Here is a 12,123-nt window from a genome sequence, read left to right on the forward strand (position 1 = left end):
AGAGAGTGAGAGCGAGAGCGAGAGCAGCACACAGGGCGCGGCCGGTACTACGAAGCTGGGCAGCGTACAGACCCAAGAAGAGGGAGGAAAGTGTCCCGTAGGGTTGCTCCGACGACGGGGAAAAAGAAGTTAGAAGCGCAGAAAGCCGCGAGGAGCTGCAGTTTGCCACGGGAACCGCGGAGAGCGGCGTTAGCAGCAGCGCGGGGGGAAGTGCGCGAAGACCATAGGGTGTCGCCATCAAGGCATAAAACGCCAGCAACAGCACTAGCAGCGGCGAAGACGGAAAGCGCGGGAGGCGCCATCTTAGATTTCCAAGATGCCGAAGACTGGCAATATCACTGCCTTCGATAATGCAATAGAAGACTGGACCACGTATGTGGAAAGAGTCGAAGTATATTGCGAGGCAAACGAAGTAGCCGATGAGAAAAAGGCATCGGTACTACTAAACTTAATGGGCGCAAGAACGTACGGCCTATTGCGGAACCCGATTACTCCAGCCAAACCGATGGCGAAGAGTTTTAACGAAATGGTTGATATCCTACAGGAACACCTAAATCCTACACCGCTGCTGATAGCGGAAAGATTTAAATTCCACAGGAGAAATCAGCATAAAGATGAGAGCAATGCTGATTACCTTACGGAACTACGCAAGCTATCAAAGCACTGCCAGTTCGGAGCAGGACTGGCAGATACCTTATGGGACAAATTTGTCTGTGAGCTCCTGAGTGAAGGAACCCAGAAGAGGTTACTCTCAGAGAAAGAGCTGACGCTAGATAAGGCTTTCAGCGTGGCAGTATCGTACGAAGCAGCAGCAAGGGGAGCTGCGGAAATACAGCAAAAGCCACAGGAATACGGCACCCACGAAATGACACGGGGATTTGAAAAATGTTAGCGCTGCGGCAGAACAACCCATGACCAGAAGGACTGCTGGTCCAAGGACAAAATATGCAGGCAGTGCAGAAAGATGGGACACATTGCACGAGTTTGCAGGTCTGGGAAGAAGACTAACGACAACAAAAAGGCTACTAAGGAACAGTACAGGAAAGTACAAAAGATGACGGACAGTAGTTCCGAAGACCAGATGAGCGATAGTGAATCCAGGAACATAGAGATAGGAACAGGAGTAGGCCATTCGGCCCTTCGAGCCTGCTCCGCCATTCAATGAGATCATGGCTGATCCTCGTCTGAGATCATAGCTGATCTTACCAGTTCAGTACCCCGTCCCCGCCTTTTCTCCGTAACCCTTAATCCCCTTAGCCTTCAGAAATATATCCAATTCTCTCTTGAAAATATTTATTGAATTAGCCTTCACAGCCCTCTGTGGCAGGGAATTCCACAGGCTCACCACTCTTTGAGTGAAGAAATTCTTCCTCATCTCTGTTTTAAATGATTTGCCCGCTATTTTTAGACTGTGGCCCCTGGTTCTGTGCTCCCTGGCCATTGGAAACATTCTCTCTGAATTCAGCCTGTCCAGGCCTGCCATAATTTTATATGTTTCGATGAGATCCCCTCTCAATCTTCTAAACTCCAGTGAGTACAAGCCCAAACTATTTAATCTCTCTTCGTAGGTCATTCCCGCCATTCCAGGTATCAGCCTGGTGAATCGCCGTTGCACTCTTTCCATGGCAAGAACATCCTTCCGCAGATGGGGTGACCAAAACTGTACACAATACTCCAGATGCGGTCTCACCAGCACCTTGTACAGCTGTAGTAAGGTATCCCTATTCCTATACTCGAACCCCCTTGATATGAAGGCCAACATACCATTTGCCTTCTTAATCGCCTGTTGCACCTGCATGCTCTCCTTCAGTGACTGGTGCACAAGAACACCCAGGTCCCTCTGCACTTCCCCATCTCCCAATCTATTGCCATTTAGATAATAATCTACCCTCCTGTTTTTACCCCCAAAGTGGATAACCTCGCATTTATCCACATTATAGTGCATCTGCCACGTATCCGCCCATTCCCCCAACCTGTCCAAATCGCACTGTAGCCTCCTGACATCCTCATCAGAGCCCACCCCTCCTCCTACTTTAGTGTCGTCAGCGAATTTGGAAATATTGCATCCAATTCCCTGATCCAGATCATTTATATATATTGTGAACAGCTGGGGTCCCAGGACAGATCCTTGCGGCACCCCGCTGGTCACTGCCTGCCACTCTGAAAACGAGCCGTTTATTCCAACTCTCTGTTTTCTATCCGCCAGCCAGTTCTCTATCCACGTTAATACTTTGCCCCCAATCCCATGAGCCTTAATTTTGCATGACAATCTTTTGTGTGGAACCTTATCGAAGGCTTTCTGGAAGTCAAGGTACACCACATCCACTGGCTCTCCCCCATCTATTTTACCAGTTACTTCCTCAAAAAATTCCAGCAGATTAGTCAAACACGATTTACCCTTTGTAAATCCATGTTGACTCTGTCCGATCCTTTCCCCATTTGTCAAGTGCTCCGCTATTTTATCCTTAATAATGGACTCTAGCATTTTGCCCACAACCGATGTAAGGCTTACTGGTCTATAATTCCCTGCTTTCTCTCTACCCCCCTTTTTAAATATTGGGGTAACATTAGCTACCCTCCAATCCACGGGTACTGTTCCCGAGTCAATGGAGTTCCGGAAGATGATCCTTAGAGCATCTGCTATCTCCAGGGCCACCTCCTTAAGTACCCTAGGATGTAGTTTATCAGGCCCCGGGGATTTGTCGGCCTTCAGTCCCCTCAACTTACCCAACACCATATCCCTAGAGATACTAATTTCTGTCAGCTCCTCCCTCTCATTAGTCCCTATGTTTGCCGATATTCCTGGGAGGTTATTTGTGTCCTCCTTTGTGAATACAGAACCAAAGTATGAGTTTAATTGGTCTGCCATTTCCTTATTCTCCATTATATATTCTCCCGAATCGGACTGCAGGGGACCGACTTGGGATTTTACCAGTCTTTTCCTCCTGATATACCGATAAAAGCTTTTGCAGTCTGTCTTTATTTTTGCTGCAAGTTTACTTTCGTATTCTATTTTCCCCTTCCTGATTAATCCCTTTGTCCTCTTCTGCTGTATCCTGTACTGCCCCCAATCTTCCGGTCTGGTGCTTTTTTTTGCCAGTTGATATGCCCTTTTTTTTGATTTTATGCTGTCCCTAATTTCCCTCGTTATCCACGGTTGAGTCACCTTTTTAGGTTTATTTTTATGCCAAACCGGTATAAACATGTTCTGGAATTCTTCCATTCTATCTTTGAATGCTTGCCATTGTCTATCCACTGTCAATCCCCCCAGAAACACCACCCAATCAATCTTACCCAATTCCCGTCTCATACCCTCGTAATTCCCTTTATTTAAGTTCTGGACCTTAGTCTCTGATTCAATTTCCTCACTCTCCATCTCGACTGAGAGCTCGATCATATTATGATCGCTCTGACCCAAGGGACCTCGTACAAGATTGGTGATAAGTCCCTTCTCATTGCACAATACCCAGTCTAAAATGGCCTGATCTCGAGTCGGCTCCTCGACATATTGGTCCAGATAACCGTCCCGAAAACATTCCAGGAATTCCTCCTCCTCAGAATTTTTACTAATTTGGGTAGTCCAATCAATATGTAAATTAAAGTCACCCATGATGACAGCTGTGCTCTTATCGCACGCTTCTCTAATTTCCCTTTTTATGCCTTCCCTCACCTCCATATTACTATTTGGAGGCCTATATATCACACCCACTAACGTTTTTCTCCCCTTGCTATTTCTCATTTCTACCCATACAGATTCCGTTTCATCCGAGTTAATATCCTTCCTTTCCATTGCATTAATCCCCTCCTTTACCAGCAATGCTACCCCACCTCCCCTACCTTTTTGCCGATCCTTCCTAAATATTGTATATCCCTGGATGTTAAGTTCCCAGCCTTGCCCACCCTGCAGCCACGTTTCTGTAATCCCAATCAAATCATACTTGTTTACCTCTATTTCCACAACTAATTCATCCACCTTGTTCCTAATGCTTCTAGCATTAAGATACAAAGCCTTCAGGCTTGCTTTTTTCACACTCTCATTATGAATTAGTTTGGCCCTTTGTGTTTCTCTCCTTTGCTTATTGCTTCTCACCTTTCTACCATCTATTTCTGACTTCATATGACTTCCCTCTTTTCCACTACCTAGGTTCCCATCCCCCTGCCAAATTAGTTTAAATCCTCCCGAACCGTCCTAGAAAATATTACCCCGAGAACAAGAGACTAAGCTGTCTCAAACTTCACAACGTAATCGCAAAAGAGGATCACCGAACCATTTGGGTCACCCTCACGATAGCAGGGTCCCAAGTCAAAATGGAATTGGATACAGGATCAGCCCTGACCGTCATGAATCGACGAGACTACGAGCAGCTATTCTCACACATACCCTTGAAAGAGACATCCATTGTCTTGAAGACGTATACGGGGCAAAAAGTATACCCCAGAGGGAAAATAAGGGTGCCTGTCGAATAAAACGGCAAGGAAATACAGAAATTGTATCTGTACATACTGCAAGATGGTGGACCACCGTTATTGGGACGTGAATGGATCCGAAAGATAAGTTTAGACTGGCACTCCATTCAGGCACTGACGGTGGCTGGTAAAAAGGATGACGGTGGCACACCTGGACAATTGTCAAAAATCTTGGCTAACGCCAAAGAGGTATTTCAACAAGAACTGGGCACTCTTAAAGGCGTAACCGCCTCGATAAAAATAGGAGAGAATGCAATTCCCAAGTTTTTCAAAGCAAGACCGGTACCATATACAATTCGCCCAGCCGTCGAGGCAGAGCTGGAGAATCTGGAAAATGCAGGCGTGTTATCTAAGGTAGACTGGAGCGAGTGGGCGACACCCATCGTTCCTGTCATGAAGAAAACATTAACCAATAAGTCTGAGGAGCCAAGGAAGGTTCGCATCTGTGGGGACTTCAAGGTGACGGTGAACCCAGTCCTTCACACAGTACAATATCCTCTCCCGAGGATAGAAGATATTTTCGCCTCACTATCTGGAGGGAAGCGTTTTACAAAAATTGACCTAGCATGAGCATATTTGCAGATGGAGGTTGAAGAATCCTCTAGGAAGTATCTCACGATAAACACTCACAAAGGTCTTTACCAGTATAATCGACTGGTATTCGGAGTAGCATCAGCTCCGGCGATATGGCAAAGAGCGATGGAACAAGTCCTGCAAGGGATTCCGGGGACTCCGTGTTACTTGGACGACATCCTAGTGACAGGTGAAGACGACAGTGAACACCTTGCCAACCTAGAGCAGGTGCTCACTAGACTAAGAGAACATGGGCTACGAGCCAATCGCCCCAAGTGCGAGTTTTTTAAGAAACAGATATTGTATTGTGGCCACGTGATTGATGGAGGGGTTACATAAGTCCCCTGACAAAATTGAAGCAGTAGTTAAGGCTCCAGTGCCTGAAAATGTGTCGCAACTGAGGTCATTCCTCGGATTGGTGAATTACTACCGTAAGTTTTTGCCGAATTTGTCCACAATTCTGCACCCACTGAACGCCCTACTACAAACTGGAGTAGCATGGAAATGGAGCGGTGAATGTAAGCGGGCCTTTCAGAAGAGTAAAGACCTAATCACTTCAAGAGAAGTATTGACTCACTACAACCCATCACTACCGATAAGACTGGCGTGTGATGCGTCCCCCTACGGCATTGGAGCGGTACTGTCACATAAATTCCTTGATGGTTCAGAGAGGCCGATAGCTTTTGCGTCACGCTCGTTAACGTCAGCCGAGCGTAACTACACCCAGATTGAGAGAGAGGCCCTCAGCCTGGTGTGGGGGGTGAAGAAGTTCAATCACTACCTGCACGGTCAGAAATTTACTCTACTAACTGATCATCAACCTCTTGTCTCCATTTTCAACCCTCAGAAGGGCGTCCCGATAATGACAGCACAACGGCTACAGAGGTGGTCCCTTTTCCTAGGGGCACACCAATATGACATCGAGTACAAAGGAACTAAACAGCATGGGAATGCTGATGGATTGTCGCGCCTACCGTTGCCGACGGTGGAAGAAGCACCTGCAGTGGATCCAGTGGAGATATTCCACTCGACCATCGTCGAATGTCTACCTGTGACGAATGCAAACATAGAAAAGGAAACACGGAATGACCCGACACTATCACGGGTCTATGATTTAACGGTGAAGGGATGGCCAGCACATGGCGAACCACTGCTGCCAGCATTCTCGCCGAGAAGAGAACAGCTGTCAGTGTGCAGAGGAACCTTGATGTGTGGATCCAGAGTAGTAATTCCACCCAAATTGAAGGATAGAGTGCTCAATGAGCTTCATGAGGGTCATCTGGGAGGGGTAAAAATGAAGAACTTAGCCAGAGCGTTTGTGTGGCGGCCGGGAATCGATAGAGAAATCGAAGAGATGACCAAGAGCTGTGCAGGATGCCAGAAGATCCAAAACGCCCCACCACAAGCCCCTCTACATCCATGGGAGTGGCCCTCATCTCCATGGCAAAGGGTGCACATTGATTTTGCTGGTCCATTTATGGACTCGATGTTTTTAATTGCGGTGGATGCACATTCAAAGTGGCCAGAGGTAATAAAAATGTCCTCAACCACCACAGAAAAAACTATCACAGTTTTACGAACCATATTCGCCAGGAATGGGCTGCCTGAACAGATTTGCTCTGACAATGGACCACAGTTTGTGTCTGAAGAGTTCCGGAGGTTCTTAAAGAACAATGGTGTTAAGCATTACACATCCGCCCCATATCATCCAGCCACCAATGGATTGGCTGAGAGGTTCGTTCAAACATTCAAGAAGGCTATCAAGGCAATGTGTAATGAAGACATACCCCTACAACACAAGGTGGATAACTTCTTGTTTGCCTACCGGAATGCGACACATGCGGTTACCAACCAAACTCCAGCCATGATGTTCTTCAATCGAAGACTACGATGCCGCTTGGATTTGGTTAAGCCAAACATCAGAAGAGATGTGGAGAACAGGCAGTTTCAGAATATGAATGAAAGGCCGACCAGGAGTTTTAAGATAGGTCAACCAGTTTTGGCCCGGGACTACCGCACTGAGAAATGGCAGCCAGGAACGATTTGCACACGGCAAGGACCTCTAATGTATACCGTGGACGTTGGAGAGCATTGTAAGATGCCATGCAGACCGGATTCTAGAGTCACTGGAAAACGTCAATTCCACACCACGATCCGATACACCTGGTGATGAAACCGAAGTACCAATTGCATCTACCTCAGAAATCGGGAATATTGGAAGCAGACGAACCCAACGACGTTGATTCCGAATCAACTCTGCCAGAAGAACCTGATACCCCAAAGAGGCGTTATCCAGAGAATCAGGAAGCCTCCTCAAAGACTGAACTTATAATTGCTTAACTTCAGCTAATGTATCTAGCAACTGTAATTGTAAATATGTTATTTAATTATTCATCGAATGTTATGTACTGTTTAGCTAAAAGGGGAGGAATTGTAGTGTATGTACTTTGCAGAAGGAACTATATTCTGCAGCCCCTGTATACTGCAGTACCAGTAGTGACCACCCCTGTATATAAGCCTGTGTAGTAACTTTGCATAGTAGTTCCAGTTTGTCTCCACTCAGTAAAGACCTGTTATAACCAACTCCTGCAGTCCGTGTCTCAATTACACACGGACATAATATCAGGTCGATGACCTTTCGTCAGAACTGGGGAAAAAAAGCAGGAAATGGAACAGATTTTTAAGCAAGTGTAGTGGCTGGGAAATGGGGGAGGGGTTGAAATAACAAAAGGGAAGGCCTGTGATAGACTGGAAGGCAGGCGAGATTAAGAGACAGAGACATTAAGAGGTATTCAAGGCAAAAGGGGATGGTAATGGGACAGGTTAAGGAACAAAGGATGGCTCTAGATGAAGTGTAAGTTGCGCTGGCAGAACGTACTTTACTACCATTCAACTTACGTTCCCGCTGCTTATTCCCCTTCCCCAGTCTCATCATCTTGCAATTGTCCACATTAAAACAGAGCCCTCCCTCCTAGGAAAGAGACTTTCATCCCATCAGTCAGGTTACAGAGATGAAAGGACAGTGTGCTAACCTACCAGAGCAACTAATCCTCCAACTTGTATGTCTGAAACTCTTATGAAATACAGATTATTTGATTGTCAGATTGCTGTTTGTGGGAGCAGGCTCGAGGGGCCCAGTGACCTACTCCTGCTCCTACGTCTTATGTTCTTACGTTAAATTGGCTACAGTGTTTCCAGCATTACCATAGTGACTATACTCCAAAAAAAACTACTCCATTGTCTGTAAAACATTTGGGACATCGGGCAGTCGTGAAAGGTGCTATATAAATGCAAGTCTTTCTTTAGTTTGCCCCATCCCTGAAACTAATCCTAATCTTTTGCACCACTGAGAGCCACTGGCCCACATGGAAGTGAAGATGTTAGACAAGTTCACTTTTTTCACACTCTTCAATCCATCTTATAAAATGCACCCTTCCCAAGCCAAGTAGGGCTATTCCATTGCCACTCTGAGTCCCACCTGGGAGAATATTAGAGACGAGTCAACACCTCATTGTTAAAACATGCCCGAGACCAAACATTTAAAGTCTTTGCAAGGTATTGACATTTTTTTCCAACATAAGTCAATTTGAGTAATATGTACTCGGACTGCTGTCCCCTGGAATCCTGCCAGTATCCAAGGTCAAAGAAAAGAGGCCGGTGGCCCCAATATGCAAACCCTCTATTTCTGAAATCAGTCCCAGCTGCAAAGTTTAAATATGATCCCAGTGTTCCTATACTGACAGCAGCCTTTGAGTTAGCGTGCACTAAGAGAAACTGGGAGGTAGTCTCCAATAATCTCTGGAATATTTTTTTAAAACAATGTTGGAAATAGTCGGCAGGTGAGTCAGCATCTATTGAGAGAACGGGCAAGTTAATGTTTTGGGTATAACCCTTCACCTGTTCTGATGAAGGTTCCACATTCAAAGGATTAAGCTGTTTGTTCAGTCTTTCCACAGATGCTGACTGACCTGAAGTTTCTTTATTGGTTTCAGATTTATAGCAGGTGCAGTTTTTTGCTTTTGATTTTCATAAACTCACGGAGTAACATGGCAGTTCCAAACTTGCCAGATCTGCATCACAAGAACCTTCTACTGCGACCAATTAGTTCATACCCTGAGGCAGAGCGAGGTGACTATGCTGTACTAAAGACTAAGTCATGTACTTTACCACACAACCAATACAATACAATACAAATCGCTTTATTGGCATGATAAGGTACATCTTATGTTGCCAAAGCATCAAAACACATAAACGCGGTTCCATTCATACAGAGTATAAACAGGTATATCGCTGAGTTTATAAATATACATTCGCCTTGTTTATATATACTCTTGTCTTAGTTTACCGGTTGTCCCTCTGTTCATGGCAAGCTGTAACATAGTGTGCCGCCAGTGTTACACAGCTTCTCTCCTCCCCCAGTAGGAATGGGAGTTTTTGGTTGTCAGTCAGATTTCTGAATTCAGGGCATATTTGTGAGAATTTTTGGTAGAAATTCTCTCTGATGCCCTGATATTTTCCACAGGCTGTGAGGAAGTGCATCTCTGTCTCAACTACTCCCTGACTGCAGTGAGAGCATATCCTGTCTTCTCTTGGCAGCCTGTGTCTGCCTTTTTCGATCGCTAGGCTATGTTCGCTAAGTCTGTACCTTGTCAAGGTTCTTCTCAGTTTGTTATCCTTTACCATGGTCAGGTAATCAGCTATGTTGTATTGTCTGTTTAGGGCCAAGTAGCAATTGAGTTTGCTTTGGGTTTTTGTTGTTTCTGCCCAATATGACAGATATTTTTCCTTTTGCTTAGCGACAATTGTGTTGGGTCGAATTCTTTGTGTTACCCTGTCACTGTCCTGGGACTGGTTATTGTTAGTATTGTTATTAGTTACTTTATTTTGAGTTCCAGGACTAGTTGACTGAGGGTATTCTTCTTTATGGTCAGCTCTTGGCATTTCACCTGGGTTTCATCTGTATTTCCTGAGATGACACAGAGCAGTGCCTTCCAACTCACCATTCATTTCTCAGCAGCCACCCAGGTTTTTCATTGCACATTTACCTCACTTGTGTCAAGTGTGCACCTTTCCAGCTCACTCACCCATAAATACCTAAAGGCCATCAAGGCCCCAGGCTCATACCCTGGGCACTACAGTTGCCTGTAGCAACCCTCAGCAGGGAAGGGGGGTTGGTAAAAGGAAACGGCCATGATTCCTGCTCCTGACCGCTACCTGTGAAAGAAAGACTTGCATTTTTTTTTAACCACCTTTCACAACCACCGGGCATCCCAAAGAGCTTTGGTGTATTCGAATTTTCAGAAGGCATTCTATAAGGTGCCACACAAAAGAGGTTATTAAACAAAATTAGGGCTCATGGGCCAGGACACCGGGGATAACTCCCCTGCTCTTGTGACTCCTATAAACCTCCATGCCTGGATGTCAGGCAAGGACAGAAACAAGCCCAGCTGTAACACCCTCCACAGTCGAAGAGTCTGCCAAAGGCAGGGACTCGCCATATTTAGAATGGGGACTTGGGCAAATTACCAGGGGAAGGGGCAGCCTTGGAACAGCGCCCTGGCACGACTCGGGGCTACAGTGAGGAAAGGAGATAATTGGGGGTGGAGAAATAACCAAAGAGGGCAGAGGCCATCCTGGTGGGTCCAGGGGCCCCTTTGGCCAGACTCTCAGACCATGTGCTGGGCAAATGTTGCCAGCCCTCCGGGCCGTGACTGCAAACTCCACCAGACCCACTCACCACAAACCACAAACCACAAACCAGCAGCAGGGCTGGCTTCCTCCCCACAGACACACACACCTTCCCCTCCAGAACAACGCGGAAATGTAACTTGTGCTTCACCCTGTGTGCAGCCCTTCCTTCAGTATTCACTTGTTGCCGGAACAGTATATTGTTTCCGAGAGATTGTGTAACCGGCTAATGCAACACAATAAATTGTTAAATCCAAACCTTCAAATGCAAATCTACCCAAGTGATTCCCTCCAAAAGGTGGCTCCCAGAGCGGAAACAAATATACAAACAACAAAAGGCGTTTCAAACCATGTTTTCCCATGTCAGACACACAGATTCACGGGATTTTTTTTCCAAAATAGGCCCAAGACTTTTGCAATTAATTATATCGCTCCATTTTTTTTGCAGATGAATCCGAAAACTGATTCTAGCTTAAAATACTTGCGTCGAAAACGTTTATTCCATTGAGTTATTTACTCCCAAGCTGACTGGGAAGAACGACGATGCCGTATCACAAATAGTTTGTTTTCTATAATAGCCTCTAATCTGCAAAATAAATAAATATCTTTACCTTGATGCTGAATAATCGGACTCCTGACGTCCCCAGACTCCACACCGGCCGCTGGATGTGATTGCAAGTTGCAATGCCGTGTTTGAGGGATTTGAACAAGTTGCACGCTCTCAGTATCTTAGTCATGATCGGATTTGGGACAGACGCTGATTGAACTACTTTTAAAATTTATTTTCTTTTCTTTGCAAGTTCTTTTTTTATTTCCCTCCCCCCTCCCCTCTTGCAGAATTGAGCAAATGGCCAGGCCGGCTGCCGATGCCTGAGCTGCAGTTCCAGGTTCTTTTGTACTATTGTGTTTGGTGACCCGGCAGAGTCACTGACGTGAATGGTTTGCAGGCAGCGACCTCGTGTCTGCTTATTTCACTTAAGTTTGAGCCCGGGGTTCTCTTGTAAAGTGATGAAATCGCATCAGCTGCTTACTACACAGCAGTCCCTCCAGTCGTCTGGGACGCATTCAAATGTCAGCAGCGTATTTCTCCGAAGCAAACAAGCGCTCCCAATAGCAACAGCTTGTCAACGTGGATTTCCATCGGGAAGACCAACTGCCCCGCCCCCCGCCACAGGAAGGGCCCCGGAGCTCAAACACCCCCAGATACAATCTCCAGAGTGAAACAGAATTCACTAGATCACAACAAGATCTTTTGAAAGCTTGCAGAATAATTCATTTAATATTTTTCGGGATGTTAACTTCACTTGATGTTTTTCAGTTCAATGCTTTATTTATGTGTCGGGATGTTTCTGGTTTGTGTATGGGAGAAATTGAATCCAGTGAGAGGAGGGGAGA

At 45.8% G+C, this 12,123-nt stretch overlaps 1 protein-coding gene across 1 annotated transcript in view; it reads right to left on the reverse strand.

Annotated features, from left to right (window-relative positions):
- Positions 1–11,886, reverse strand: part of LOC147081744 (carbamoyl-phosphate synthase [ammonia], mitochondrial-like) — a 191,891-nt gene extending 180,005 nt beyond the window's left edge. Inside the window, exon 1 of the mRNA XM_085980727.1 lies at positions 11,340–11,886. Coding sequence (XP_085836853.1) covers positions 11,340–11,465 — 126 coding nt within the window. The 5' untranslated portion in view covers positions 11,466–11,886. The remainder of the gene's footprint in view (positions 1–11,339) is intronic.
- Positions 11,887–12,123: the final 237 nt, after the last annotated feature.

The sequence above is a fragment of the Somniosus microcephalus genome, unplaced genomic scaffold (assembly GCF_052327205.1).
Source record: "Somniosus microcephalus isolate GS21.2 unplaced genomic scaffold, FLI_Smic_1.0 scaffold457, whole genome shotgun sequence".
Taxonomy (NCBI): domain Eukaryota; kingdom Metazoa; phylum Chordata; class Chondrichthyes; order Squaliformes; family Somniosidae; genus Somniosus; species Somniosus microcephalus.